Source organism: Lepisma saccharinum, chromosome 5, assembly GCF_977018435.1.
Source record: "Lepisma saccharinum chromosome 5, izLepSacc3.1, whole genome shotgun sequence".
Classification (NCBI taxonomy): Eukaryota; Metazoa; Arthropoda; class Insecta; order Zygentoma; family Lepismatidae; genus Lepisma; species Lepisma saccharinum.
This window is the reverse complement of record NC_139233.1, coordinates 52,506,007-52,531,889: the sequence shown is the minus strand read 5'-3', so window position 1 is coordinate 52,531,889 and position 25,883 is coordinate 52,506,007. Positions and strand designations below refer to the sequence as shown.

The 25,883-nt window shown below is 36.7% G+C and overlaps 1 protein-coding gene across 6 annotated transcripts in view; it reads right to left on the bottom strand.

The window, feature by feature from the left end:
- Nucleotides 1-25,883, bottom strand: part of kst (spectrin beta chain, non-erythrocytic 5 kst) — a 372,152-nt gene that overhangs the window by 17,744 nt on the left and 328,525 nt on the right. For 4 of the 6 annotated variants that reach the window (XM_083122546.1, XM_083122542.1, XM_083122545.1 and 1 more), the window contains 6 exons: nt 20,265-20,390; nt 17,722-17,819; nt 17,013-17,231; nt 15,413-15,551; nt 11,084-11,222; nt 10,611-10,775 (listed from right to left, as the gene is read on the bottom strand). In XM_083122546.1, the coding sequence (XP_082978672.1) occupies nt 10,611-10,775; nt 11,084-11,222; nt 15,413-15,551; nt 17,013-17,231; nt 17,722-17,819; nt 20,265-20,390 (886 nt within the window). Of the gene's footprint in view, nt 1-10,610; nt 10,776-11,083; nt 11,223-15,412; nt 15,552-17,012; nt 17,232-17,721; nt 17,820-20,134; nt 20,225-20,264; nt 20,391-25,883 lie in introns of all 6 variants that reach the window. The other 2 variants (XM_083122543.1, XM_083122547.1) reach the window with 2 other exon arrangements.

Genomic DNA, 25,883 nt, shown 5'->3' with positions numbered 1-25,883 from the left:
AGTTTGTCTTGTTCTCGGCCCTGTCATTACAATTTACAATATTGAGATGTAACAAACTTGTACCAATCCCTTCGAGTTCTGAGGTCTAGCGCGACTTTGGTTTAGGTTAATTCCTCGAAGGCCACACATTCTGATTGACCAGCTATCCAACGAGACGAGAGTGTCGAACAGTAGGTCTCAGTGTTTTCAGTCTTTAGAGAAGCACGTCTCAACGTTGGTCTCGTCTTTTGGAAGTCAAGGCAAAGTTCCCCGTGCATGTAGGACCGTGCAGAGGAGGCACATTTAGTGGATGTGGGGTATAGGGCCCCACATATTCTCGATCTCGACTGCTTTGGAGGTGATGTTATCAGCACCACTCTCCGACCGCCTTCACCTCCCACGGTTTCCTCCAGGTAACCACTGATTTGAGGCTGGGTGAAAACCGGAGCCGTTTTAAATGGGGACAAGGCCGGAAAAATTCCAACCTTAATCGAATCCGGGTATCTCGCGTGGCAGTCAGATACCATACCGACTAGTCGCAAAAACCTGCCCTTCAGTCAACCGGTAAACTATCGTTTTCTACCGAATTATAAGTTTCCTGGCTTTCTCCCACATTGCTGATTTGAAAATCGCAATCTAAAAATGTGACCCATAAAGAGCATCCGAAAAGTAAAAAAAAAACGCCAAATGAGAAAAGATTACACACACACACACACACACACACACAGAGAGAGAGAGAGAGAGAGAGAGAGAGAGAGAGAGAGAGAGAGAGAGATAGAGAAATGTGTGTGCGAGCGTACAACCATTATATACACACATACAGGGTGGGCCAAAAGTCGCAATACATAGGGAAAAAAAATGCTTTTAAGTTTCCATATTTATTTATTCTTTAACGTGTTCATTTCTAATGGTTGTTCATCAAGAGTGGGAGAAACGTATTGCAAACCAGTGATAATGACGTAGAGCATATTATATAAACACGTTGTTTCTTAACACAACATATTTATTTATTGATGATTACTTTTTCACTCTGTTTTTGTTATTATTATCCCATTTAACCACAAAATATAATGCTATTATTAATAGGAGTAATAACTATACTCCTTACAATAATTCAATGTGTTTGTATATATATATTATACCAGTGGCGGCTATTATATTAGGGAGGCGTTGAGGGCAGTTGCCCCCTACTTTTTGTCCCCGCACTATGGCCTCTTATTTATCAAGAGAAAGTAAGCTGTCCTTCCCTCCTAGTTTTGGCACTCAATCGCCTCTTCTGTATATAACCATATAACCAGAACATTTTGAACGGCACATATATTCTTGTTCTAGAAATCGAGATTTGTGCATATTGCATGATCTAGGGCTCACGTACATTATACCATGAAGGTCTCCGCAATAATATTTCCTTCGGAAAATAGATCAAAATATTATATTATTTACTATTATTATTATTAACTACTATTTGTCACAACACAATTTACTGCAAACTAAAACCATGTGTCAGGTTAAAAAAATAAAGATGTAAGTAATTACGTTCAATTTCACAGATAATCACGCAAACCACACACACACACACACACAAATATTCATACATAATTTGTCTGTGTAACATATTCAACACGTAATTACTAGAAAGTATAATAATATCATGGCTGAGGTTGAACATTAGGAAAATGAAAAAAACAACATAAGTTATGCTAAAAATCTATTGAAATGGACAGATATACAATACGTCATTGTTATGAAAAATTTACAATAACTTTGAAAGTGAGTTATTATTCTCTTTCGAAGCAAAAAAAACTGTTCTAATCAACATGTACAACTGTTTTAAGTGACCGAAACAAATACAGATACTTTTTTCTCTTACGAACATTGAAATTTTTGGCAACACAATATGGCAATTTTACGCAGAATACATAAACTAACAGTACTAACAAAACTTCTCTGTAGCAATTTACTTGAAACCCACACATGTTTATTCAAGATATTTCAAAGACCTTCACCTTCATTGACAATTTTCATGGAAATTGAAATTTGCACATCCTTTATATAAAATCAGGCGATTACTATATCGACTGTGAAACTTTGTCAGAATGTTCTGCGAAAATATGCAAGAAGATATGCTTAGTACGTATATTTAGGACTAACCATTAGATTTTTGATTTGAATTCACCAGGTTATGAGTCAGAAATATGAAGAAACATTCTATCATATATCATAACTACATATTCTATTATGAAGAGCGTGAAACGTCACGTGGAGTGAGGATACAAAAGTAAATATTGTGAACATACGATACTTTGGGTCAAATAGGATAAAGGCTAAATATCCTGCTTATATTGAAGCGAAAATACAACAAGCGGCATAGTAGGCCAACTGCTTCCTATTTTGATCAATCGGTTTGTTTTACAGCGAATTAAAAAGAGATAACCAAGAAAGCAGAGGACACGCTTTGCCTCAATAGCAGCACAATGGATATTCAACTTGACGTCATCACGCAGTGCACTTTGGGAAGAAACACTAGGTAAAAGTTCTGATTTGTATGTGCCAAAAGCTCACCGATAGAGTAGCTGTAACCCATAGAGATGTGTCCATTTGTTTGTTCATAAATAGATTTACACTGTCCATTGTAAAACACATGAAGTTGAAGGAGAAATTTGGAAAACAAAACTGTGGGTACCAACATGAGTACAGTTTATTTCTTTAAAAGCACTATGTAAAATACCAGAAAAATTGTGAAAAAAAAATGTGCACATATATCTTTGTGGGTCACGGTATCAACCGGGGTGTGAAATCGTTTCCTGGTACCAAGTTTTTTATTTTTATTTGCTTTATTTTACTTCGCTTTTTGTATTTTGGCTAATTTGCGAAGATGGAGATGAGTGATGACATGATGAAATTGATGAATGGACACTCATAAAGATCCATGCCCAGGCCTGGATTCGAAACCGGGACCCCTAGCATCGTAGGGCGATGTGCTAACCACTCCGCCACGGGGGCCGGCACCTGGTACTAAGTAAAATAATCATAGCATTTCATTAAACTCTGATAATTTCCAAGGTATTTCCACGATTAAAAATTAATTTTAAGAAACAGTTGTATGCTTGAAAGTAGAACACTTAATGTAAAATTATGAAATGTTGCAAATTCATTGTGAAATTGACATTTCTACTTATCGTCCTAAATATATCAAATAAATATATCAAAATTATCCGAATATTTTTCTTTAGAAAATTTTAAAAAACATGAAAATTAAATAACATGATTTCATTTCACACCCTCGCACCAATAAATCATCGTTCTGGAAGCATAGATGTCCCAAAGCTTAAAATACATACTACGGAAACGGCAAAATTTCAATGAGGAGAAAAACAGGTTTTAGTACACACATAAGTTAGTTCAAACGTTTTGTGGCCACTGAATTCAAATCCATGAAGAATTGCATAATTGTAATCATTCCAGGCGTTTCCTGCACTTTACCCATAATTTTTCCAGTTGTATTCAGGTACGTAGAGACTCCCTGCTGTCTGCTTTTCTTTTTCATCCCTTTCTACTTTCCAGAGCTTCCTGGGCCTCCTTGACAAACCTGGGCTCGCGAATCCCACCTATATTATAGCGCGGACTTGCGAGCTCGGGTAGCAGACAACAGTGGTAAAAGCGATGGAGCTTTGGGTACATCACACTATTCCAAAACGTATCATCCCTCACAATTCTTTCTATCGAGGTCCCCTTCGGAGTCCAAATAACAAAATCGCACCACTGTCTTCTTGTGATGTGAAGTTGTCCTTGGATCTGATAGTAATAATTGTGCGAGACTTTCAAGTGCAGTTGATTTCCAGAATCACCGGACACCTCGCCCCTCCCTCACTTCCGTTCTCCGCCGCGACCTGGGAAGGGGGAAGGGTTTGTAGTTAGATGGTTGTGAAGAATCGGAGAAAATGCGGATTATAATTTTTATTATTCTCTTGGAATTTTGGAAATATGAAACTTCCAATGGCGCAGAGAAGCATACTATAATAAATCAACTATCCTTTCACAATGCGAGTTGATTGATTTTATTTCACTTCGCTGTTTTGCCACTTTTGGCTAAGCGCGAAGATGTGAATGGGTGATGATATGATGAAGATACACTCATAAAGAACACCCTGGCCGGAATTCGAACCCGGGACCCCTGGCATCGTTGCACGACGTGCTAACCACTCCGCCACGGAGGCCGGCATATGAACTGTTCAGTTTGAAGATTTCCGTCATGTGAAGTAAAGTTGAAGTTGTTGCATTTTTTTCTCCATAAGGAATGAATGGGATTCTATAAACATTTATTCATCATGATTTTCAAACATAGTGTATTGCTAATGAACTAGAAATCGCTTGCACTTGCAACATGGGGGAGAAATTCACACTATATCATGTGGTAAGGTTATATTTTAGTAGCAGTCCCCATTCCGACGATGTAGAAATAAATGTACACCTGGTACGAAACTGCCAAGTCTTCTAATATATGCAATTAATATGAACATCAAACCCAAATATGCACAAAGTGTTTCAAATCGAGTCAAATGAATTAATTCGTTGAAAGCATTTGAATTTTCCTCAAGGAAAAAAAGAAATATGCAAAAATTCATCTTCATCGTCGCCATTAGTAAAAAGTGGCAAAAAAAAACCAACGGTAAATAGCAAAACTTTAAAAACCAAGCGGGACTCCAACAAAGTATAAAAAATTGAAGGTAAGGACTTCACTTCTCTATACATTGCTAACAAAAGTAACAAGAGTGAAGTACTGGCCTGGGTTTGTAAATAAAGATACAGAAGGTTCGAAACATGTAGGGGAATTCGTACCTGTAAGTCCCATGACGTCACTAACATCTTATACTAACACGACACCCTCTCTTTTTACTCTTGGAAACAAATTATTTCCTATTACTGACTAATTGTTGACATTCCTACAGTAGCAACCAATGCCCTGGATGTTAGCTCCCAAACAAACTTTCACACCCCGCTTGCTTCTTGCCTTTGTCCTTGAAAATGTATCAGAAAGAGGTAACTTTTGTTACAGTGACAACAGTTAGAAAATAAAGTATCAGTGAATATATATATATATATTATAACCCATGGCTTGATAGCCCTCGAAGGGCCTTGGCCCTATCTCCCGTATATATATTAATACTTACTTACAGATTAGGGGTTAATTAAGTAATAACATAAGAAAATTGGGTTTAATTTTGTAAACGCTTGGGAAATTGAAAACTGATTATTAAAGGTTATCTTTTGTTAGAGTGACAGAAGTTAGGAAACAGCTATCATGTATCAGTGTAAACATTAGATTCTGGAGAATGCCTGGATAATTTGCCCATTTTTCGCAGATTAGGAGTTTATGAACAAATGATGCAAGGAAACCGGATATTTTTTAAAAAAGGATTGATACACACACACACATACATACATAGAGAATGAACTTCGATGGAAAACATACCACTTTCAAGTTTTCCAAAATGCACTTTAGATCCACGCTTAGCCAGTCCATTGTTCCTGAAGGACTCATCGGTTATGACGCACAAGCGGCTACAATCAGTATTCCTTGAAAAGCATAATGTTTGAAAAATACACGAAAAAATCTGACAAAGTTTGTCTATTTGTGGATCACTGTATGAATCTGTTTGAAATAGTTCCCTGGTACGAAGAAAAAGTAAACATAGTATTCGATGGAATTCTGATCATTTCCAAAGTATTTCCATGATGGAAAGTAAATTCGGCAAAATACAGAGCGCTCCCTGACATTTGGTACGAGACTCGGCGGAAAGCGGCTCGGCATCGGCGCTTGTCTTTCCCGGTGAATGGGTCCGCGACAGTCGCTTATATTAAACCTCGTAAAAATGTTTAGAGTAACAGGGTCAGTTCTGAATAAAAGAGGAAAGAAAAATGGGAAAATAAAGTATACAAAGACAATCCGCACACCATCCGTGAGTTAAAAGAGAGTATTGTACGAAAAATCGGGAGAATTACAGTAGACGAACTTGCACGTGTAAATGTCAATTTCCTTCGGAGATGCCAGGAATATGTTGCAGCAGAGGGACATCATTTTTAACACCTTCTGTAGTCAAGGTTAGTACACAATATAAAAACTGTAATTTTAATAGCCGATTCTAGCGACTGTCGCTGACCCGTTCACCGGGAAAGACAAGCGCTGATGCCGGGCAGCTTGGCGCCGAGTCTCGTAGTAGCGAATGTCAGGGAATGCTCTGTAGTAGTATGCTTGAAAGTAGGAAATGTAAAGGTTTTTTTATTATTATTTATTTTTTATTTTTTTTATTTTAACATACGTTCAGTGTGAAATTCACATTCAGTAAAAGCAAAATAAACATTCAATACACAAAAACCTGTCTATTTATCGTCCGAAATCACAGAGCATCCCAAAATTATCCGAACAATTTGTTCAGGGAGATTTAAAAAAGCCCTGTGAACAAAATAACACCGTTTTATTCAGTAGCGTACGCAAGGGGGGGGGGGGGTTACCGGGTTCAAACCTCCCCCTTGAGCTTTTGAAATATTATGGAAAATGCTGTAGAAAAAAATTGAAAATGGCTAATTTATCACAGTCAAAGATCTGCGACAGTATTAATAATAATAATTTGAATTATTATTCCCATGCAGCATGAAGAAAAACACAACATTCCAAACACAATCTAAGCGGCCGCCAAGTTCAATTTTGCAATTTGTTTTGCAAAAAGTCGCGCAGTGACTCTCGCGAGAATTGTGAAAATTCCTTGCTTCGTCGCAGTGTGCCGACCTTATTTCAAACGTTCTTCCCGGTACTGATTTCACATCCCCTTGTGCACTCTCAAGTGATGCTGAGTCTACATCGACATCATTAAATAATGTTGAAGAAGTGCTTTGTGAATCACCTAGAAGTGATAAATGTGTTGGAATGTCTATAAACTTACTTTTCAACGAAAACATAGACTCAGTGGAATTCAGCAACATGTATTCTCGCGCTTCATCATCATCCTGGGCGAGTTCCATAGGTAAAGGTAACGTAAATTCCCTCGTGCATATAGCACCGTGCCATGAAGGCACACGTAGTGGTGTGGTGGGCCCCAAAGATTCTCGATCTCGAACTATTTTGCAGGTGATGTGATCAGCACCATGCTCCGGCAGCCTTCATCCCCCAGGGTTGCTCTCAGACCCATTGCTATGAGGCTGGGTGCGGAGACAAGGTTGGATAAATTCCAACCAATTCCGGGAATCGAACCCGGATATCCCACGAAGTTGTCAAACTTGACCAGCGCGGCTCCTTGAATGAATTTCATATTTCGATCGATTATTTCAATAAATTTAATATAGTTGCTTGTTTTTATGGATTTTTTTCACACTTAAAATGTCTCACTTATCATATAGAAATAACCGTTGACTAGACAATTATTTCGTAACAAAGAAACAAAAGAAATGTAATTTTGTTCTATTTCTTTCATAAATAGCAGCTGCATTAGTAGTAATTATTAGTAGTAATTAAACTAATTGATTATAATAATTATTAATTAATTTATTTTTATTAATTAATTAAAGTGTAATAAAACAATGGTGATGTGAATTTGTAGAAAGTTTTCGAAATAACACCCCCCTTGATGAAATCCTGCATACGCTACTGGTTTTATTTCCTACCCCAGCACTAATAAATCATCGTTCTTGAAACAGAGATGTCCCAAAGTTTAATATATATTGTGCGGAAACGAAAAATTGCAATGAGGAGAAGTACAAGTTGCAGTAAAACAATAGGTAAACAATGGTAAACCAAATAAATATAGATATAATGTAAATATGTACTGTATTTGTTCGGTTACATATATATTGAGACAAATCCATGAAGAATTACATAATTATTATAGTAACTCCATGCCTCTCCCGTATTCTGCCCGTAATTTTCCAGGCTTGTTCAAGTACGTTACTGCATATTACAAGAAACTGTATAATATGTTTCCTGCCTTTCTACCTGAAATCTATTCCCTGCTGTCTGCTTTTGTTTTTCTACCGTCCCTACTTTTCATAGCTTCCAGGGCCTTCTTGCCTAGCATGCCTTGGTCGCGAATCCCACCCTGCAAGCTTGTTTACTCTGGTGGACCCATCAGAAAGATTTTTCCTCTAAAACGAACATGTGTTTCTCATTCGGTGACCAGTAGACAGACCTCTTCTCGCCCCTCCCCCTCTGCCCTCCGCGACGAGCCTCGAGGGGTGAAGCGTGTGCGGGGTAGCTGTAGCAGATAGGCAGAAATTTAACATTGCGCATATGGGAGAATTACTTTACTGGTTCTCTTGGGAATATCAAACTTCCGATGGCGGAAAAAAACATATGATGGGGTAGAGGATCCATTGAAGATTATATTTTCAGAAGGAAAATACAAAACTCCCATTGGTTTAGCCGTAACTTGAATTTAAAGTTGCTCCTCCATAAGGAATACATGGGATTCTGTAAATACTAATTCATCATATTTTTCAAAGACCGTATAAGGCGTAATAATCAACTTAAGAAACCGCTTTCACTTGCCAAATGGGGAGAAATTCATACTCTTCATTTCTGGCGGAGATCTTTTTAGTAGCATTGCTCATTCCGACGATATTGGAATAAATGCATGCCTGGTGCGTTATTGTCCCTCTTCGCCTTAACAGCTGCTGACAACTCACAAGGGAGGGAATGGGGGGGGAGGGGGAGCAGCCTGAAATGATGCTGTTCTTGCAGTCTTTGTCAATGTGTATGGCAGGTCAAGCTCTTTCATCGATAAATACAGTACACCACTATGAGAAATGAGAGATAAGATCGCAGGAATGTTCCAAAATACAGATGCGTGGCACCTGGAAGTCTGGCCCCATCTGTCCAGCTCTGACTTGATTTCAGCAGGTTCCCGTGAGTGAACAACTCTTGGCCTTGTAGCCGACAACTTCCGGTAACTACTATCATTTAAAACATGTTCTTTGTTACCTGTAACACTTCGTAAAAAAGCGATACAGTCAGAGATAATCAAAGCCACATAGGCCAACTAAAGATCGTCAACCCGCTTAATGCATTGTCATCCAGGTTTCCGCAAAAGTTTACTTTGATCTAACGTGCACCATAACTCCCACTTCCCACTTCATACGTTTTCCTAACTGTGTCGATGTCATAATATTTGCCAAAGAAGTGTTCTTTTGGCTGAGTGATTTCTCCCTCTTTTCCTCTCAGCAAATGTGTAGGGAGAGGGGGAGCAATGCCGATTGTTTTCTTGCTTGTGTGTGCAAATGGGCTGATTACAGGTGAGGGTGGAAGTGGACCCCTCTTACTTTCCCTTGACGTCTAAAATGGACAACCAGTTCTGGATACATTCTTGAAAACGAACAAAAACCATAGGACAAGTAACAAAAAAAAGTGCTCCACCTTCCCAGACATTTGTTCCCAGATTGTTTTCCTTTCCGTAGGTCTCAGTTCAAACGAGTTTCCCATGAACTAGAAATGTAAAAATTTCGTGGAAGAGCAACGACTGTGCACAATTAAAAGAAAATAACGTTATTTTAAATCCTTTTTTGTGAAAACGTTTTCATGTTATATTTTACTTCTCACAACATGCAGCCTGTGCATAACAGGTTGTATAACTACCAGGATAAATGGTTACCGTCTCCTAGGAATCTTTGTGTCCATTTGAGCTCCGTTTAAGCTGAAAATTGGTGCAAATTCCAATAACGACCTCTTCGAAATAATGACCTTTTCCCCGAGAACTGTGAAAGGTCGTTGTATCGAGAGTTGACTGTACTTGGTTTCAAAACAGTTTACCTGAGCAAATGTGAAGGAGAATAAAAAAATCATGGAATGTATGTGTCTGTAAAATGCCAATGACCAATTCACAGAGGTGTCAATGAGACTTCCACATACCTTCAAGGATGTGAAGACAACTTCATGTGGGGACTTGAGGACCCAGGAAGACTGACCCAGTTATCTTAACTACTGGGCTTTCATGTTGCACGGAGTCCTAAGTTTGATTCCAAGTGAGTTGCATTTATGTGGTTATGACACACACTAAAGTGGTGGAATTTAATTATTAACATACCCTGCCCACTTAGAAAAATGTTAGCTGGATCAACGAGGCTAGTATGTGCTGGAGTAAACTAAGCCTGATTAGGAGTCCTCTTTCTATTAATTGCCACAAACTGGTAGAATCCAAGCACCTAGATATCTTCTTTTAAAAGAAAAGGAGACTTAAAATATTATAATTATTATTAGAATCTCCTATTCTTCAGTAAATGCATACTAGCCAACAAATTGGCTTACAGGAAAATCCATTACTGTAGAACTTTCCTTATAAATATATGTGGAAAAGTTGCTTCTTTTGAAGAGTTTTATTTCCCTTGTGAATTATTATTATCAACTCTATCACAGTTTGCACTTTTCTCAGTTCCTTTATTTTTACCCAATAAAAATTAACAATCCTGTGCTGCCATATATGAACAAATAATACAAGTCTGATAATTTCATTGTCAATCAAGAGTGGATTAATGGAGAAAAGGACCTCTAAAATATATGTTAGATCATGGTCAGACAACACACCACGATTTTGCCCAATATCCCAGTAGGCCTGTTTGACAGGCTATTCTAAATCCCAAGCAGTTACCTGAACAATGTCCATGTTGGAGTAGACAGGCTGTGGCTCCAATCTGGTGCTAATGGGAGGCAAGGAACGGTGCCTTGTTTCTGGCGTTGACCCTCGACTCGAAGCCGAGCTGTTGTCATCTCGGTAAGGGCTGCTGGAATTAGCATCCTTCTCTGGACTGGAACTCTGCAACATGCACAAAATTATCACTCACACAATTTTGGCTTTCAATACACAGTAAAATACAAGGAAATGTGTGTTCTTTACTCTGAATATACAAGGTAATTCAAAATTATTCATCTGTTTTCAATTTGTCATATATTTTGAATTTGCAATATTGCAGTGGGGGTGATACATCAATGAAAGGGTCTGCAGCACCTTATGAGTGATTTGTGAAATCACTCATGAGGTAGGAATCATTCAATAGTAATATAATTCTCACTGAATCAACACAGATCACACACTGACAAAAGCAGCAGGATAGTGAATCTCACCTTCTGAGAGTCATCGTAGCTCAACAGCTGCAAGCTTGGAGGAAGCTTTGCATGGAAAGAAATTTTGTTCACCCAGTCTTCCATCTCACGTTCACTTGGAGCCAGAAACAAGAATTCAGAGCCATCAGTGGAGCAAAGCCTGGAATTAAAAGGAAAATATATTATGAACTTAGCGAATTAACTGGCAACGTATGTGATACATATCTACAAAATTACCTCTTCAACTTAATGTGCTAAACTTTCACAAGAAAATATAAGGGAAAAGTAAAGAGAACATGTAATAGAAATTTAATTTATATCCAATGTAAAGTACTCCAATTTTACATTTTCCCATTTTTACCATCTTTGTAAAAATAAAACAATGTATTACAAAAATTTCCACGATTTTCTGTAAAACCTTACAAACAAGGATAAATTATTGATTAATCTTTAGGAGTCCGATCGTCTCAATCGAGATGCTCTGTTAAGGTTGTAGTTTTTATGTTATAACTTCGCTATTTTTGGCTAGAATTTCAATTTTCTTTTTTCATATTGTTGTTAACACATGTATTTAACAGAAATAATTGTCGCGCGTTTTTTTCTTCTCATGAAAATGGCAGGAAAAAGGCGACTTCTTTTTTGAGTCTTTTTTCAAGGGAAAAATTTTGCCGATAAAGGAAGGCCGGCTTTGTTGTTCTAAAGCAATGCATTTCCTTCACCCCTGGAAACTGCATTGGAATTAAGTTTGTATATCGGTACCCGAGGTCAGAAGGAATGTTTTCTGTGCGGGAGCAAGGGGGGGTTGGGAGTTGGGGGAGGGGGAAGAGGGGTTGTTGAAACTGCATCTTAATAATGTAAGTTCGAGGCACGGTGAAGAAAAGCCTTTGTTCTTGAGCACAGTGTTTCACAAATGGCTACAAAGGTTACCCTGCATTTGTCTATTAATAGAATTTGGAAGTAGCTGCAAGAATTGGCACTCTTTTGTCACTCCGTCTTAACTTTTCCTCCTGGAAGATTGTGCATACATGAGACTCGTTTTGTGCCCAAGTGCCAAAAAATTTTGAGTGAAGTGTGACTCTTCCCAAGACTTTATCATCATCTTTGCTTCATTCGTGTGACGTGAAGTCGACCATGGCTGCCCCGAGTGATCTTCATTCTGATGAAATCCGTGATGAACTGGAGGATATGGATACAGACTCCGATTGGGATGAAGAAGAGCTTGACATTATCTCTGATATATCATCAGAATGTGATTCTGATGATATGTCACAAAGATATGTCCCCTCCTCCTGCTCCTGCACCATCTGACTGGCAACGCCCTCCCTGTACTGGTAGGACTGCTCCCAATCCCCGACCTTTCCTAGGACAGACTAGACTGAAGGCTCGACACATTGACAATGCATCCTTCTCCCTTGAACGTTTTTGCATTTTTCTGTTTCTTACTAGCCAGCGATAATTTCTATGTGCATGTTGACCTTTTTATGTCCTTTTTTTCGAGAAGGGAGGAAACCCCATTTTTTTTTTAAAAAAATGATTTCTTGGGGGAGTCCCCCTTTCGCTCCTCCATATATACGCCGAATGTGCATAAATTTTATATCGTCTGAATCTGTGATTTATTCCGTGTACAACGGTATATCATTCATCTCTCTAGGGAAATTAGCCTCTGAGCTACAGTTATTTCAAGGTACCGCTGCATTTTGAAGCTTGAATCAGTGGCATGCTGGCCATTCCTTTTAGGGGTACACCTTGCGTTACATTGGTCATACGATAATAATGCAAATATTTTTGTGTTCCTTACATGTCACCGATAATTTCCATGTGCATGTCGACACTGTCATGTACTTTTTTTCTTGAAGGGAAGGGGGGAATCTCCATTTTTCCCGAAATTTTGGAATTTTGAGTGTTCTCCCCCTCCCCCACCACATATATGCCGAATTTGCATAAATTTTATATAGTCTGAATCTCTGGTTCATTCCGTGTACAACGGTATATCACTCATCTCTCTTGCGTAATTAGCCTCCGATCTACACTCATTTAATTGAAACTCTGCATTTTGCTCAAAATCGGTTCGGGCATCAAGGGGGTTACATGTGAAAATGGGCCTGGACTCCAAAAGGTTAATTGATTTTAAAGATGGATAAGGCACAAGAAAACACACAACCCCAGCGAGGATTATACTGGCTGTGGGCCCAAGTTGCAGACTCCTTTGCCTGTAATACTAAAGTTTCCATCGTGTACTGTGTGGAACAGACTTCAGGAAGGTCAACTCTTACACCCTAATTCTGATGTCTGTGTTTAGTGGCTGTGCAACATTGCTAATGTAATTTTTGTTATTTTGCAGAGTTTTTCTTCTTTTCAAGCTCCCATATTGCTTACTTTTCCCATCCTTACTTTTGGCATGAGTGGTCCTGAGTTTGATTCTTGGTGGGAGCTCCAAATTTTGATGTTGACCCGGTATCCTGAGGACATTGTGGAGCTACCTAAAAGCAACAGTAGAGATCTCGATAGCCACAAAATAACAGCAATGTGACATGCTTCAATGAGCTGTTTACACCACTTTCTTTCTCCCTCCAGGTAAACCATGACCATGAGGATGAATGGTGAATTAATACAGCAAGAAACGCAACGAAACGTGTCCACTTCTTAGTCACCTGAATGCAGAGGAGCAACCATGAATTTTTGTCAGGGGGGGGGGGGCAAGTACCAGGATAAACGTACCAATAATAATTTTAATAATAATAATAATTTTAAAAATAATGTTATTAAAATAATGTTAATAATAATGTTATTATGACATTAATATTATTGTTATTATTAATTTGCTCTATTTTACTTCACTTCACATGATGAAACTGATGAATGGATACTCGCAAACACCCATGTCCAAGCCGGGATTCAAACCCAGGACCCACATTATTATTACTATTAGTAGTTGTAGTATCAAAGACATTATTATCCTCGTAAATTGTGCAAAAAGGGGATTGAAGTTTGTGCTAAAGCATTTGTGTTCGAACAAATGATTTAAATTATTTTTTTAACACGTTCAATTTCACATTAATAACGGAAAACAAGCACATAAACTATTATTGAAAGACAGAAAATGCTTGATAAATGCATTCCAAATATAATTCTTTTTTACATTAACATAACTTTCATGCACGATATATGTTTCACATATATATGCAACGTGGAATAATGTGGGCACTAAATTGTGTATGTATTCAAAATTTCTTTAATAAATATTATATACAGTATATATTATTTAAATACATTATACAACCAATTCATCCATCACACAATAAACCAACAGCAAAAATTACATAAATTGTCTCTCAAATGTGCATGCTCCCTTTCCTCAAAACAATTGTTCATGCATTTAAAATGAAATGCATTACAATGAACAAATATAAATTGCGAACGAAGCAAGCAAGAAAATTTTACGGAAAGTATTTTTATTTACATAAAATTTGAAGTTCTGGGCAGTAATTGCCCACTGCAGGTACACTTGGCCATCAATGTTTGTGCCCCCTTGGCCCCCTAGAACTTATTTCCAACCAAGGTTGGGGGGGGGGGGCAATGTCCCCTCTGTCCCTCACCCTGTGGTTGCACCACTGCCTGAATGCGACTTCCAGGTTTGATTCTCGGAGTGTGTGATCTCAGGTGGGGATTTTACTGACAATGCCACTGACCAGAGTGGTTCTTGGTTCATCTGGAATTTATTCAATAAGGGATAAAGATAGCCAAAGTGTGGTTGTGATCACACCACCTCCACTATGGGCAATTTCAAACCCCCCTTGTGCCCTCATGGCAGAGTACAGTGCACAGGCAATAACTTTTTACCATACATCCAAGGTGTATTAATTAATAATTAATTCATTATATTAAATTCATTAATTAGTGCAAGGCACTAAGCATTTAGTTCATTCAGTTGCATTGTCCTCATACTCTTTGGTCAGAGTAAAAATCAATATAAACGTGAGTAGCACAATCAATAAACAGAAGGTACATAGTGCTTCTAAGTAGCTAGGTAATGACTACTTTGTAATGGGATGGATTAATCAGGAGTTACTACTGGATAATTAGCAAAACGATTAATTTGGATCTAATTTCCCTTGCGCTTACACATCCCTGTCTAATTGCTAATCACAGATTCTCTTTGAATACATGATGACAAGGAGTACCAGGTTTAATACCAGTGGAGGCACATTCAACAGTGGTTTGGAATACTTTTTAAACTGTAGATTCAGTTCCAATTAGTAGACAAGTAGCCTTTAAATAAACACAGACAAAATTCTATTATGCAATACAACTACTTATTGTAGCAGCATATGTGAGAAATAAATACTGCACCTGAACACGTGTTTCTTCTTTGTGTAATCTTCGGCTTTCTCGCACCTTCCCTTGAAGATAATTATAGGAGAGGTGGCAGCTTTGCTGTTCAGGAAGTCATCTTTGTCTTTGAAGAAACACAGAAGTTGGCCACACAATACTGAAAGAGATTTGTTATATTATTTTTACAGTTGATAACGGGAGAATATACACTAGATATATTGTCATGTATTAATGCATGCAACCATAAAATTGGACACACAAACACACATGACTTTAATATTCCTTTCCCAACCATCATTCATGATTTGCAGGATATATGTATTCATTCGGATGACTAATAACAAGAGGCAACACAGTGGATTTGATAGATATTGGTAAAATTGCCAATAATTTTACCAATCCGATATTTCTATAAATAGCCTATAAACATATAATTTATATGTCCTAGTTTTGTAAGGTAAATGTCTAAATACACTGTTTCTTCTTCAAAGCAAAGGCCATTCAAGGCACTTGATTACTAATATTAATTAATGAAGCATTTATGGTCAAGGAATATTTCCAATTTATATTGGATTAATACAATATCGGTTATCAGGATCAGTAAATTGTATATTAGTACTTTATCAGTATCTGCAAAAAATTCATATTGACCCATTCCTACTTTATATAAGCAGAATTCAAAATTATCAGAGAATATATGGCATGATTGGTGAAAGTAACTCTGTTAGCACACTAAAGCTTGGCTAGAGATAAAAATTCAAAATTTTCAAATATTATGTGTAAATATTTCCCCAACCTTATTTTTTTTTTTAAAAAAAATATTTTAAAGGTCTAAACTAATTAACAAAAATCCAGGTGGAAAAAATCTTTTTTAGAAAACTGATTAAGATTGGATTTATATATTTCTTCTTGATTTTCTATGCCCAAGGGATAAAATTGGAAATATTAATTACATTTATTTGATAATATGTGTGGTGTAATACCATTTTTACACATTCTGAATACGTACACAATGATGGCAATGATTATTTAAATTCATTTGTAGTAATGAAATGTTAAAATATATAATGACAAAAATATGTGCATAGAGACAGACAGATCTGGCTACATTCCACTTTAGGAAATCAGGTATAGCTATATCAATCCAGATTATTAATTAATTATTAGTAGATTCAAGAGAAATCTTCATTCTTTTAGCTTCAGCTCTAACCAAAAACCAATAAAAACAGGTCAACTGGCTCTCAAGATACTGACCCTTGAAGATATCATTGCAAGAATTTGAAGACGGCAGCACGTCAAGTCAGGCATCTCCTCATTAGGCAAATATTAGAGTCAACTACATTTACTGTGTAAAGTTTGGTGCTTGAATTTGACCAAATTTTGATGCTAACAGAGAGCCTACCATTACAATACCATGCTACTACCATATTTAATATAATATTTATAATTTCACTGCAGCTATTAGAATCAGCACAGCTAATTTTTCATGTTTACAAACAAAATTCACACAGAATGTAAATTAGTTCCTGCTGACTATTCACAGTATCTAGTGGCTTGGAATTATAAAGAACTGAAGCCACATGCAGTAAGAATAAAACTGTTGAATTGGCATAGTCACCTGTGTAAAATGTCTTCCATGACCTAACTGCAGCTTTCTTCCCACCACTTTGCAATTCGTGTTTCCGTTCCAGGATTCCCTGGATCTCAACTGGAGGAAGCTCCAGCTGGTCTATTCGTTGCAGCTTTCTGAAACTCTGTGTTCGTCTCCTCGTTGTGAAACTAGGCGTTCGCTTGGATTTCTTCGAGTCTACCTTCATACTTTCTGCTCGCTTAATGTCTGCAAATTTCACAATGATGTTATAAAAGTTCATCTGTAAAACAGTGAATGAAAGCATGCACACAAAAAATGATGATTAGCAGATATTAAAATATGACATAGACCACAGTAGTCCCAGAAAAATTATTGCCTTGAGGGTGGCTAGGATTACATCTGACCCAGCCCATTGAACACATCATTTTTTTAAAAAAAAAACAGACATGATATTTCAGTTTATCAAAATTCATTTACATGTGCATGGAGGTATGACTTACCTAAATTTCAACGCAATACGGGTTTATATAAAAAAAAAAAGCTTTATTTTTGTTTGGGTATGAATTATAATGCACGGGCTTTTCAAATGGAAGGAAATGTTTTCTATTTGTTTGTTTTTTTCAACTGAGGGTGAAGGCAACATTGCAATCTTAGTTGCATGGTGTGATACACAGGAAAGAATTCTGACCTTTAATTTATTATTATTATTAACAGCAACCAATCAGAACACACTCACCTCCTCTTCTTCCTGCAAAGAGCTGTGATATGCTACCCGTTTTGTGAAGTCCACCTCCTTCTGAGGTTTCGTTGTTTCCTGGTTTCAAAGTATTCAACCTAATTATTGGTAGGGAAAGTGAAAACAAAAATATTAACAATATGCATATGTTTCTAAGTTGATGCTAATAAAGAAAATCTACAACTTGCACAAAAGAAAGTTCTAACACAGTTTAATAGAATTACAGACGACATTATTAGAAAATCTTCATAATCTACAATGCAGTTCAATTTTACTTCTTGCAGTTCGTAGACGATACTAAAAAGATGGAAAGTGTTAACAAAGAGAATTTGAGACACAAGTAAAAAGTAATGAAGTTTGTAATACACTCATACTCTGTTAGATTTGGAGATAACTACAAGAAAAGACTTCACAAGTTAACATCAATCTACTCCAAGAGCACGTTCCAAAAGTGCATGAGTTAATACATTAAACGAGTTACGGTAATTGGTTATTCCTTAACTCCCCTTGTGAAGTTTGTTCATGCACAAAACACATGGAGTGCAAGGCAGGTTTGTTCCGTGAAAATCATCTGCTACTTGAAGACAATGCATGTGCATTGTTGCTTCAAACTGCACTAATTTGGAAAAAGTGATATGAAGCAACATGCATGACGTAAGTGTGCCTGAAACATTCTTAAAATGAGCAAGAATATCTGTGCCAGAAAGACTGGTCTCCCACTGGTTGCCATGCGGAAACAAAATACTGCGATTGATGCTTCCGTCCACTTTCACCTATTGCATTCCTAAAGTTTGTAAAAATAACTGATTTCAGCAAGTTATTTTCAATATGACTTAAGGAACGTGCCCTATGCATTACACTTAGTTAATACAAATCATGAAACAAAGAATAGTAACCTCAGTATTCTCTAAACACAACATTAAGAGACAAAAAAAAAAAGTTTTAAAATATGCCTAAGCTATCTATCATCTGACACAGAACACCATACAAACAAAATATGTTCACACAAGTGTCTAACTAAACAATTTATATATACTGTAGGGAACTAACGAGCAGCAATAACTCGAACATTAAAATATGGGGGGGGGGGGGGTGAATAAGCAGATGTCTAGGATTTTTTCCCTACATTTTGAAGGAAGTGTGAATCTTCTGAAACATAACTGAAAAAAACTTTCACTTAGAAATTCAAGTAAAAAATGCAGGCTCGACCAGTACCAATGTGATAAATTCTAAGGGGAAAAAAGTTTTGTTTGATGCTTGTAAAACCATACTTAAAAAACAAAAAGTTACATGATACAAACAAAACATACACACACAGAATAAGACGTAATTTGTAAAATGCTCATCATTGTCATTTCTCTATATGTCAGTCACCATTTTTGGAACAGTTCCAATTTTTAGAAAATTTCACAATGAGCATGATGACAGCAGAGGCACACTGTAAAGAATACAAATATCCCTCTTGCAGTATTTTCTCCTAAATGATGGTATTACACATAGCCCAAGTAATATGACTTCAATTTCTTGTAATCGCCATAGTGGATGTTGTCAGGTGCTCCATATCATAACCACAAAGCCTGCTGATGCATTTAAGAGAATGGTGAAACATAAAAAGGTTTTCTGCATTTCTTCTGTTTATTGAGAAGTGCTATTATGCATTTTTATGTTATTTCATATCTTGCCATATACTTTTCAGCAAAAGGCTGCCTTTGGAATTGGTAGCTGCAGTTGTGTATTGTATAATATTTGTTATTTAGTATTGCTTTTCTGATACTGGCTAATTGCGACGATGAGGATAAGTGACAATCAGATGAAACTGATGAGCGACACTCACAAAGAACATGCCCGTGCTGGGAGTCAAACGCGAGAGCTTAGGTGGTGAGATCAAAAGTCGACCACTTGGCCACTGATCTGGCTGCAAGTTGTGGAATGCAACTAAATGTTTTTGTTTTGCACTTCAGTTATTAGCTTACCAATTTTGGTAACTATGCGATAGATATTTTGGAAAACCTTGCACAATCAGAAAGATTATTTAGATATAGATGGGTTTTTAATATTTACATGTTTAATCAAGAAGCAAGTTCTCACAGTATTTACTCATCATGAAATCTACCTTCATTCCAAAACAACCATCGCACATGGTACTCATTGTAATTCCAGCAGTGAATCCAGGACATTACTATATAAAATTTTCAAAGCCATGCATATGTTAGTTACACATCAACATGCAAAAAAGACAGATAGAGAGTCCCACTGCACCAAAAATCCATGCTAACACAAGCTCTATACATGAACTGTTGGTTCAACCTCCTTACTCACCACAGATAAAAAGCACCTCCCAGAGAAAGCTACATACAAAGAAAGATAAAACTCAGTCTCTACAAGAAGCTAAGCATATTCATGTCCGTAATACCTTTGCAGCAAACGTAGGACACATTCATCATCACCTTCAACATCCCCATCAAGACAGGGATAAGAAACAGATCTGGTCTTCCACAAGCACCTGAAGGGTGAGACAAGCACATGAGAGTTAAATCAAATACCTTGGAGAACCCATGCCAGGAGACCTGTTCCGGCCAAAAACAGGGCTGTAAGTGAGCACAGACTTTACTTTGGGCAACGGAGAAGATGGGTCGGACTCAACTCCCGAGCCCTGTGTTGAGTTACGTCTAGCAGATGGAAGAAAAGGAAGTTAGTGAGAAGTCAGAAGGTTCATGACATGCCAACAAAGCCTCATATGTACAGAAAAGAGCTGTATATGTAATATTTGTAGCCAATGTCCACATTGCCAATGAGAGACTATTAGCTACCATAATGATTTCATCATTTACTTATACTTGTATGTAAATATTCAACATTGCTTTGTGAAAAATTTTCAGAGAGGAATTAGAATCCATTTATTTATTTTGGAAAGAATGTGGAGCATGTTAATTTCTTTATAAATAAAATGAAAGTTATTATTTTTATTTGAAATAAAGTCATGATTCAAATATTTCCTTCTAAAATCGAGGTTCGATTAGCTATTATAATAATAAATTGTGTTTTAATGTAACAGAGGACGTGGAAGTAGTGTAATGTCACATGTTGTCATGCTAAGAGACAGAAACTGACCCTTCATTCCAAAAAGACTATCACCACTGCACTATCACCAAACATGCCTGACTTCTGATCAGTGATCGGAAGTGAATTATCAAACTTGACAACCTCAAATTCTTTTCTGGAGCAAAGTGGAGATTTTACATTCATTTGTTTGTCTTTTATGGTCTTACATGTACAGTTGCTTTAATTTTTCCCATTTGTTTTTACTTCCAGTAAGGCAAATTATTCATTAGGTGATTGAAAAAAATATAATCATTTAATCACAACTCCTATTTCTTCCCACAATGTTGTTGCAAAAATTACGACAATTATGAATTTTTCATATATTCCTGGATACTTACTCCCTACGAGACACTTGGACTCTGTAAAAGTATACATTTGCAATATCAGTGATAATATTCCAGCCAATACTTTCTGATGCCACTGGTATTGGCCCAGTCCTAGTCTTTCTTTCTGCTAGTGTTATCATTATTTCCATTAAAGTCTTCTGCTCGCTAAGAACTAACTCAACATTACTATCCGTGACAAAAATATTGAGCCCTCTGTTTACGTGCTTCTAAAATTGTACTCCGTGGGAGGAAAAAATTTAAATATACCTCATTGGAAAGCTTCAAGTATCTACTTTTTAATAAGCGTTATCTGAAAATTAATCTTAACTTTGTTATCTTACTATAATAAAAAAATCACTGAAAAGTGTAGTTTTTCTTCCAATTTTCACGAGCAGGGAATTTAACACCATACAGTTCATAATCGACTGTACATATAATTTTAAGATTTTGTGTACTTGAAGTTTGATTATTTCTGCACCTCTGTACAAGAAATCAAATGCATATTTTTACTAGATGCTTCAAAAATTGGCATTTTAGGGAAACATGCAAACTTGAAATGCATAATTACAATTTCAATGAAATTGGAAAAAACTGTTCATATAACGCATATGATCAAATTCTAGAAGTTTGGCATGTGCACCTCAAATATGGTTCCAGATATTAATTATTCTCTCGCACTTCTAATATGGTAAATGGGAGCATGACGTATGCCCGGATGTGGCCAATCTCAGACTCCGCAGGCTGCAGGCGACTTCCACAGTGTTGCCGTTTTGCTGCACTTCACTGCGAGAATCGCGCAAGTGCGTTCCATCTAGCCTATCCAAAGTATTGTCGCAGCATAAAATAATGAATAAAATATTTCTTATATTGCAAATGGACTACTGCTGTACTGCAGTTTTTTTTTTGTTTTTTTTTGGGGGGGATTTCTTCTAGCTGTTAACTTCATATGAATGTCGTTTCCTTCGATACCCGGTGGAGGTACATAGTGGTTCGGATCCCACTTTAAACTGTAATCCAGTCCCGATTAGCCTACCTGTGCATAAAGTAAACTTAAAGAAAGAGTAAACAACTCCACTCAGCTTTATATGAACGTCATTTTCCCAGTATTATTTCATGTCGCACATTTAAACATATATATTGAGTGCAACGATATTCCATGAGAGATCCAGTCTTCTCTGTATACAATAATAATGCACCTGCTGTGTACAGCGATTTCGTAAGCAAGGGAAACAGATTGAGGTGCGTACTAGTGATAGCAACGCATAAAAATTATATTTAAAAAATTGCACATTTGAAGCCTTCACGCCAACTAACATTTTAAAATATATTTCAAACAAAAATGCATGTAAATTGTGTTTATCTCGCAAAATTCATTTAAGCATTGTATCGAGTAGTGGTGGTGGTTTCAGCATTTAACGTGTTGCTATATATTCCACCTGAAATATTGCTTTTATATTTTCGTATCTTTCACAGCTGCAACTGTTGTAATAAGCAAGGAGTTGTGGGTTCATTTAGAGAGACAGAAGGACTAAAAACTAATAAATTTTCAATAAATATAATGAGTGAAAGGTAAAAGTATAAAATGCTGTTGAAAATGGATTCTGTTGAACTAGATAATTAAAATAAAAATCGTATATCTTTTTTCTCACCACATCTTGCAACAACTCACCCAATAAAATATTGGGTCGATGCAAATTTTTGTTGTTCCCTTTTTCTTTACATACCTTTTTCACTGTTCTGACGTAACCCCCAAACACTCCGCCGTGCACTTCAAACCTTGGTTTATGTCGTGAGATGCGCCCATTCGTTTCCCCTGGTAGAAATATCTCTTGGCATTGACTATCATTTTCTTGCACCACTATGATATTACCATCTTGCCATTATCATGCAACAAAAAAATCACTTCACAGAACCGCTATCACTCAATACTGTGCGTACGATAAAACAGACAAACTTGTGAGAGACAGACTGCCTGGATAGAATGCATGTAAGAATTATTATGGCTATGTGGGTGTTCAGGCAATATTCATGGCAGGAATGTAAACACAGAAGTGACAAAAGAAACTTTCAGCATCTCTACAATGGTTTCCTTTGCGCAACACATGGTTTCGGCTCATTTCCCGTGTCAAAGCTGCTTGGACACGGAGTTTAAAGAGCAAGCGGAAACGCTTGGCAACAAAGCTCACTTGCAACGATGTGAATCGCGCAGGAACCGGTTGCCAAGAAAAAAAATTCACTCTGTTGTTTTCCATTCGCACAGTGTGAAAGAATGAGATATGGAAACTTGATTTTTATTCCATGGCCATCATATTGATATGCTTTTCATGACCATTGCACTGACCATTTCCGAGATTGCAACATCATAATTAATCATTAATTGTGGCTGTTCTACAGCTGATAGTACCATTATATTTGGCTGAGATATTTCCACATAACCAAGCTTCAATCACAAAAAAAATCATATTTTTACGACCGTTTTACATGAAGCTACACAATTGAATTCGACTAATGTAGAAATTACATGAAAAACTACACTTTTACAAACATTTTTGTCTGAATAGAAAACCGATAGAGTTAAAATCACTTTGTCTTGCTTTGTCTAAAAGCAGACACTTGTAGCTTTCCAATGAGGTATATTTGACTTCTTTCCTCCCAAGGAGTACAGTTTTACAAGCACGCAAACCGAGGGCTCAATATTTTTGTCACAGATAGTAGTAATCTATCCACTTTCGCAGATTAATTTTAAACATTTCATGGATACATAAGCATATTTTCTGTACATTAATTAATACTTGTACATTATTGATGAAACTTGCAAAATTGGCTGTATGTTTCTGAAATCAGAGGAAATGGATTTCAGTAAAATTATATTCCTTTTTCATTATGTGCCTGTGTGTGAAGTTGAAAAAGAAAAGGAAGTGTATACAGAAGATGAAGTACAAAATGTACAACGTAAGGGAATAGAATCAGCACTTTTCTCCATACACGTGGATTGTAAATTTAAAAAGTGGCAACACTGCAAGGAAGAGGTGATAACACCGTGCATGTGCTATCAGACTGTGAGCATTGTCAGTTAGGGCTCATGTTGATATGCAGAGTACCAAAAGTTGTCGGTGCAGCGAGTGCTGTTGTATATGTACGAGGTTGAAATGAACACCATTTTGTTCACTGCCCTAAAACATGTTTGCCAAGGTAAGACAGCGATTCTGGATCAAAATCCAAGTGGCCCGCAGCAAAAATGCATGAGAATGTCATCAATACTTGTATGAAGCCTGTAGCAACAATAACTAGCCATATCTGACAGTTGCTAAATGAATAAGTGCATTTATTGAGGAGGTTGGGATGTGTCAGTGAGAACATGAGGAAAATTGCATCATGCTGGGTTCCCTATATTGTCACCATTCTGTCACACCCCTTCCTGACAGTGTTGCCACTTTTAAATTTACAACCCACGAATATTCCTTCATTTAAAAAACCTTGTGCTATTACCAGCCAGACAAAAATGTTGAAAACTATTTACAAAACATTATTGTAACTTATTTCAGCATTTACAGTTCGTAGTCCCACTTCAGTTGTAAATGATCACTGCGATACAAATAGAAATTTCCACTTCTTCCCATTATATTCAGCCAAATGTATTCTTATTGCAGAAAACTACAAACTTCCAAGGAGCTGATAAAAAAAAGTTTGCTAATATAAAGTCGGGTCAGAAGAAAGTCATTATACGATGCTGTAGTTTATTCCTTCTTCTGTTACGTGTATGGAGATTGAAAATTTGCTTCACATTATTCACAGTTGCAAAAACAGAAATAGCTACACATATTGAATTGCAATGAAATGTATTTGAATATGCTTGCTAAGTGATTTTAGAGAAACTGATCTGTTATTTTTTTTAAACTAATATGAAATTGGCTTATGCCAGATACCAGTTTATTTTTATGGTTTCATTTCATATTTTTGACTGATGCAAGTGAACACACTACTTTATAGTCAGGAATACAAAACTCTAATTTTTACATTTCTGCAGTTTACAAGTAAGTTTCCCAGGCTGAATACGTTAAAAATTATTTACCGAATTTCCAGCATTTTAAGTTTATTAACTACAGTTCCAGTGTATTTCATAGACATGATTTTTTACTGTACTAATGGTAGTATATGCATGATATATATTAATCCATACAAATGCAATGGATTTTAATATTTTTTGTTGTTGTTGTATAGTGCATTATTTCATGTAAACTTAACTCCATTATGTGTGTTTTACTGGTTTGTGTATATGTGTGGTCAGTGAATCAAGTTTCATTGAAGCGTTATCGGGCATTCTAGACCAAAGCAAGCTACATACATCTCCTTTTCAAGTAGCTCCGCAGCTGTCCTCACAATGTCAGTCAGCACAGAAATACAGAAATTTTGGAACCCCCATGCGAGATCCAACTGGGATCACTTGTACCAAAGATACAATGATAACCACAACTATATCACTAGATGTGGTCCTCACAACATGCTCACTCCAGCAAGAACAGATGACAGCATGTACGATTATTTTCTTTTTAAATAAAAACAAAGTGTCTTACATATGCGAAAGTGCTTTAATGTTGACACATACAGTGGAACCTCGATTTTAAGTTTAGCTGAAAAAAACTTAAAATGTGGGAAAATGTAAAATCGAGAAAAATTTTATAGCATTTTGCTCAATTGGGATCGTGAACATTGAATGTTTAATGAGGGGAAAAT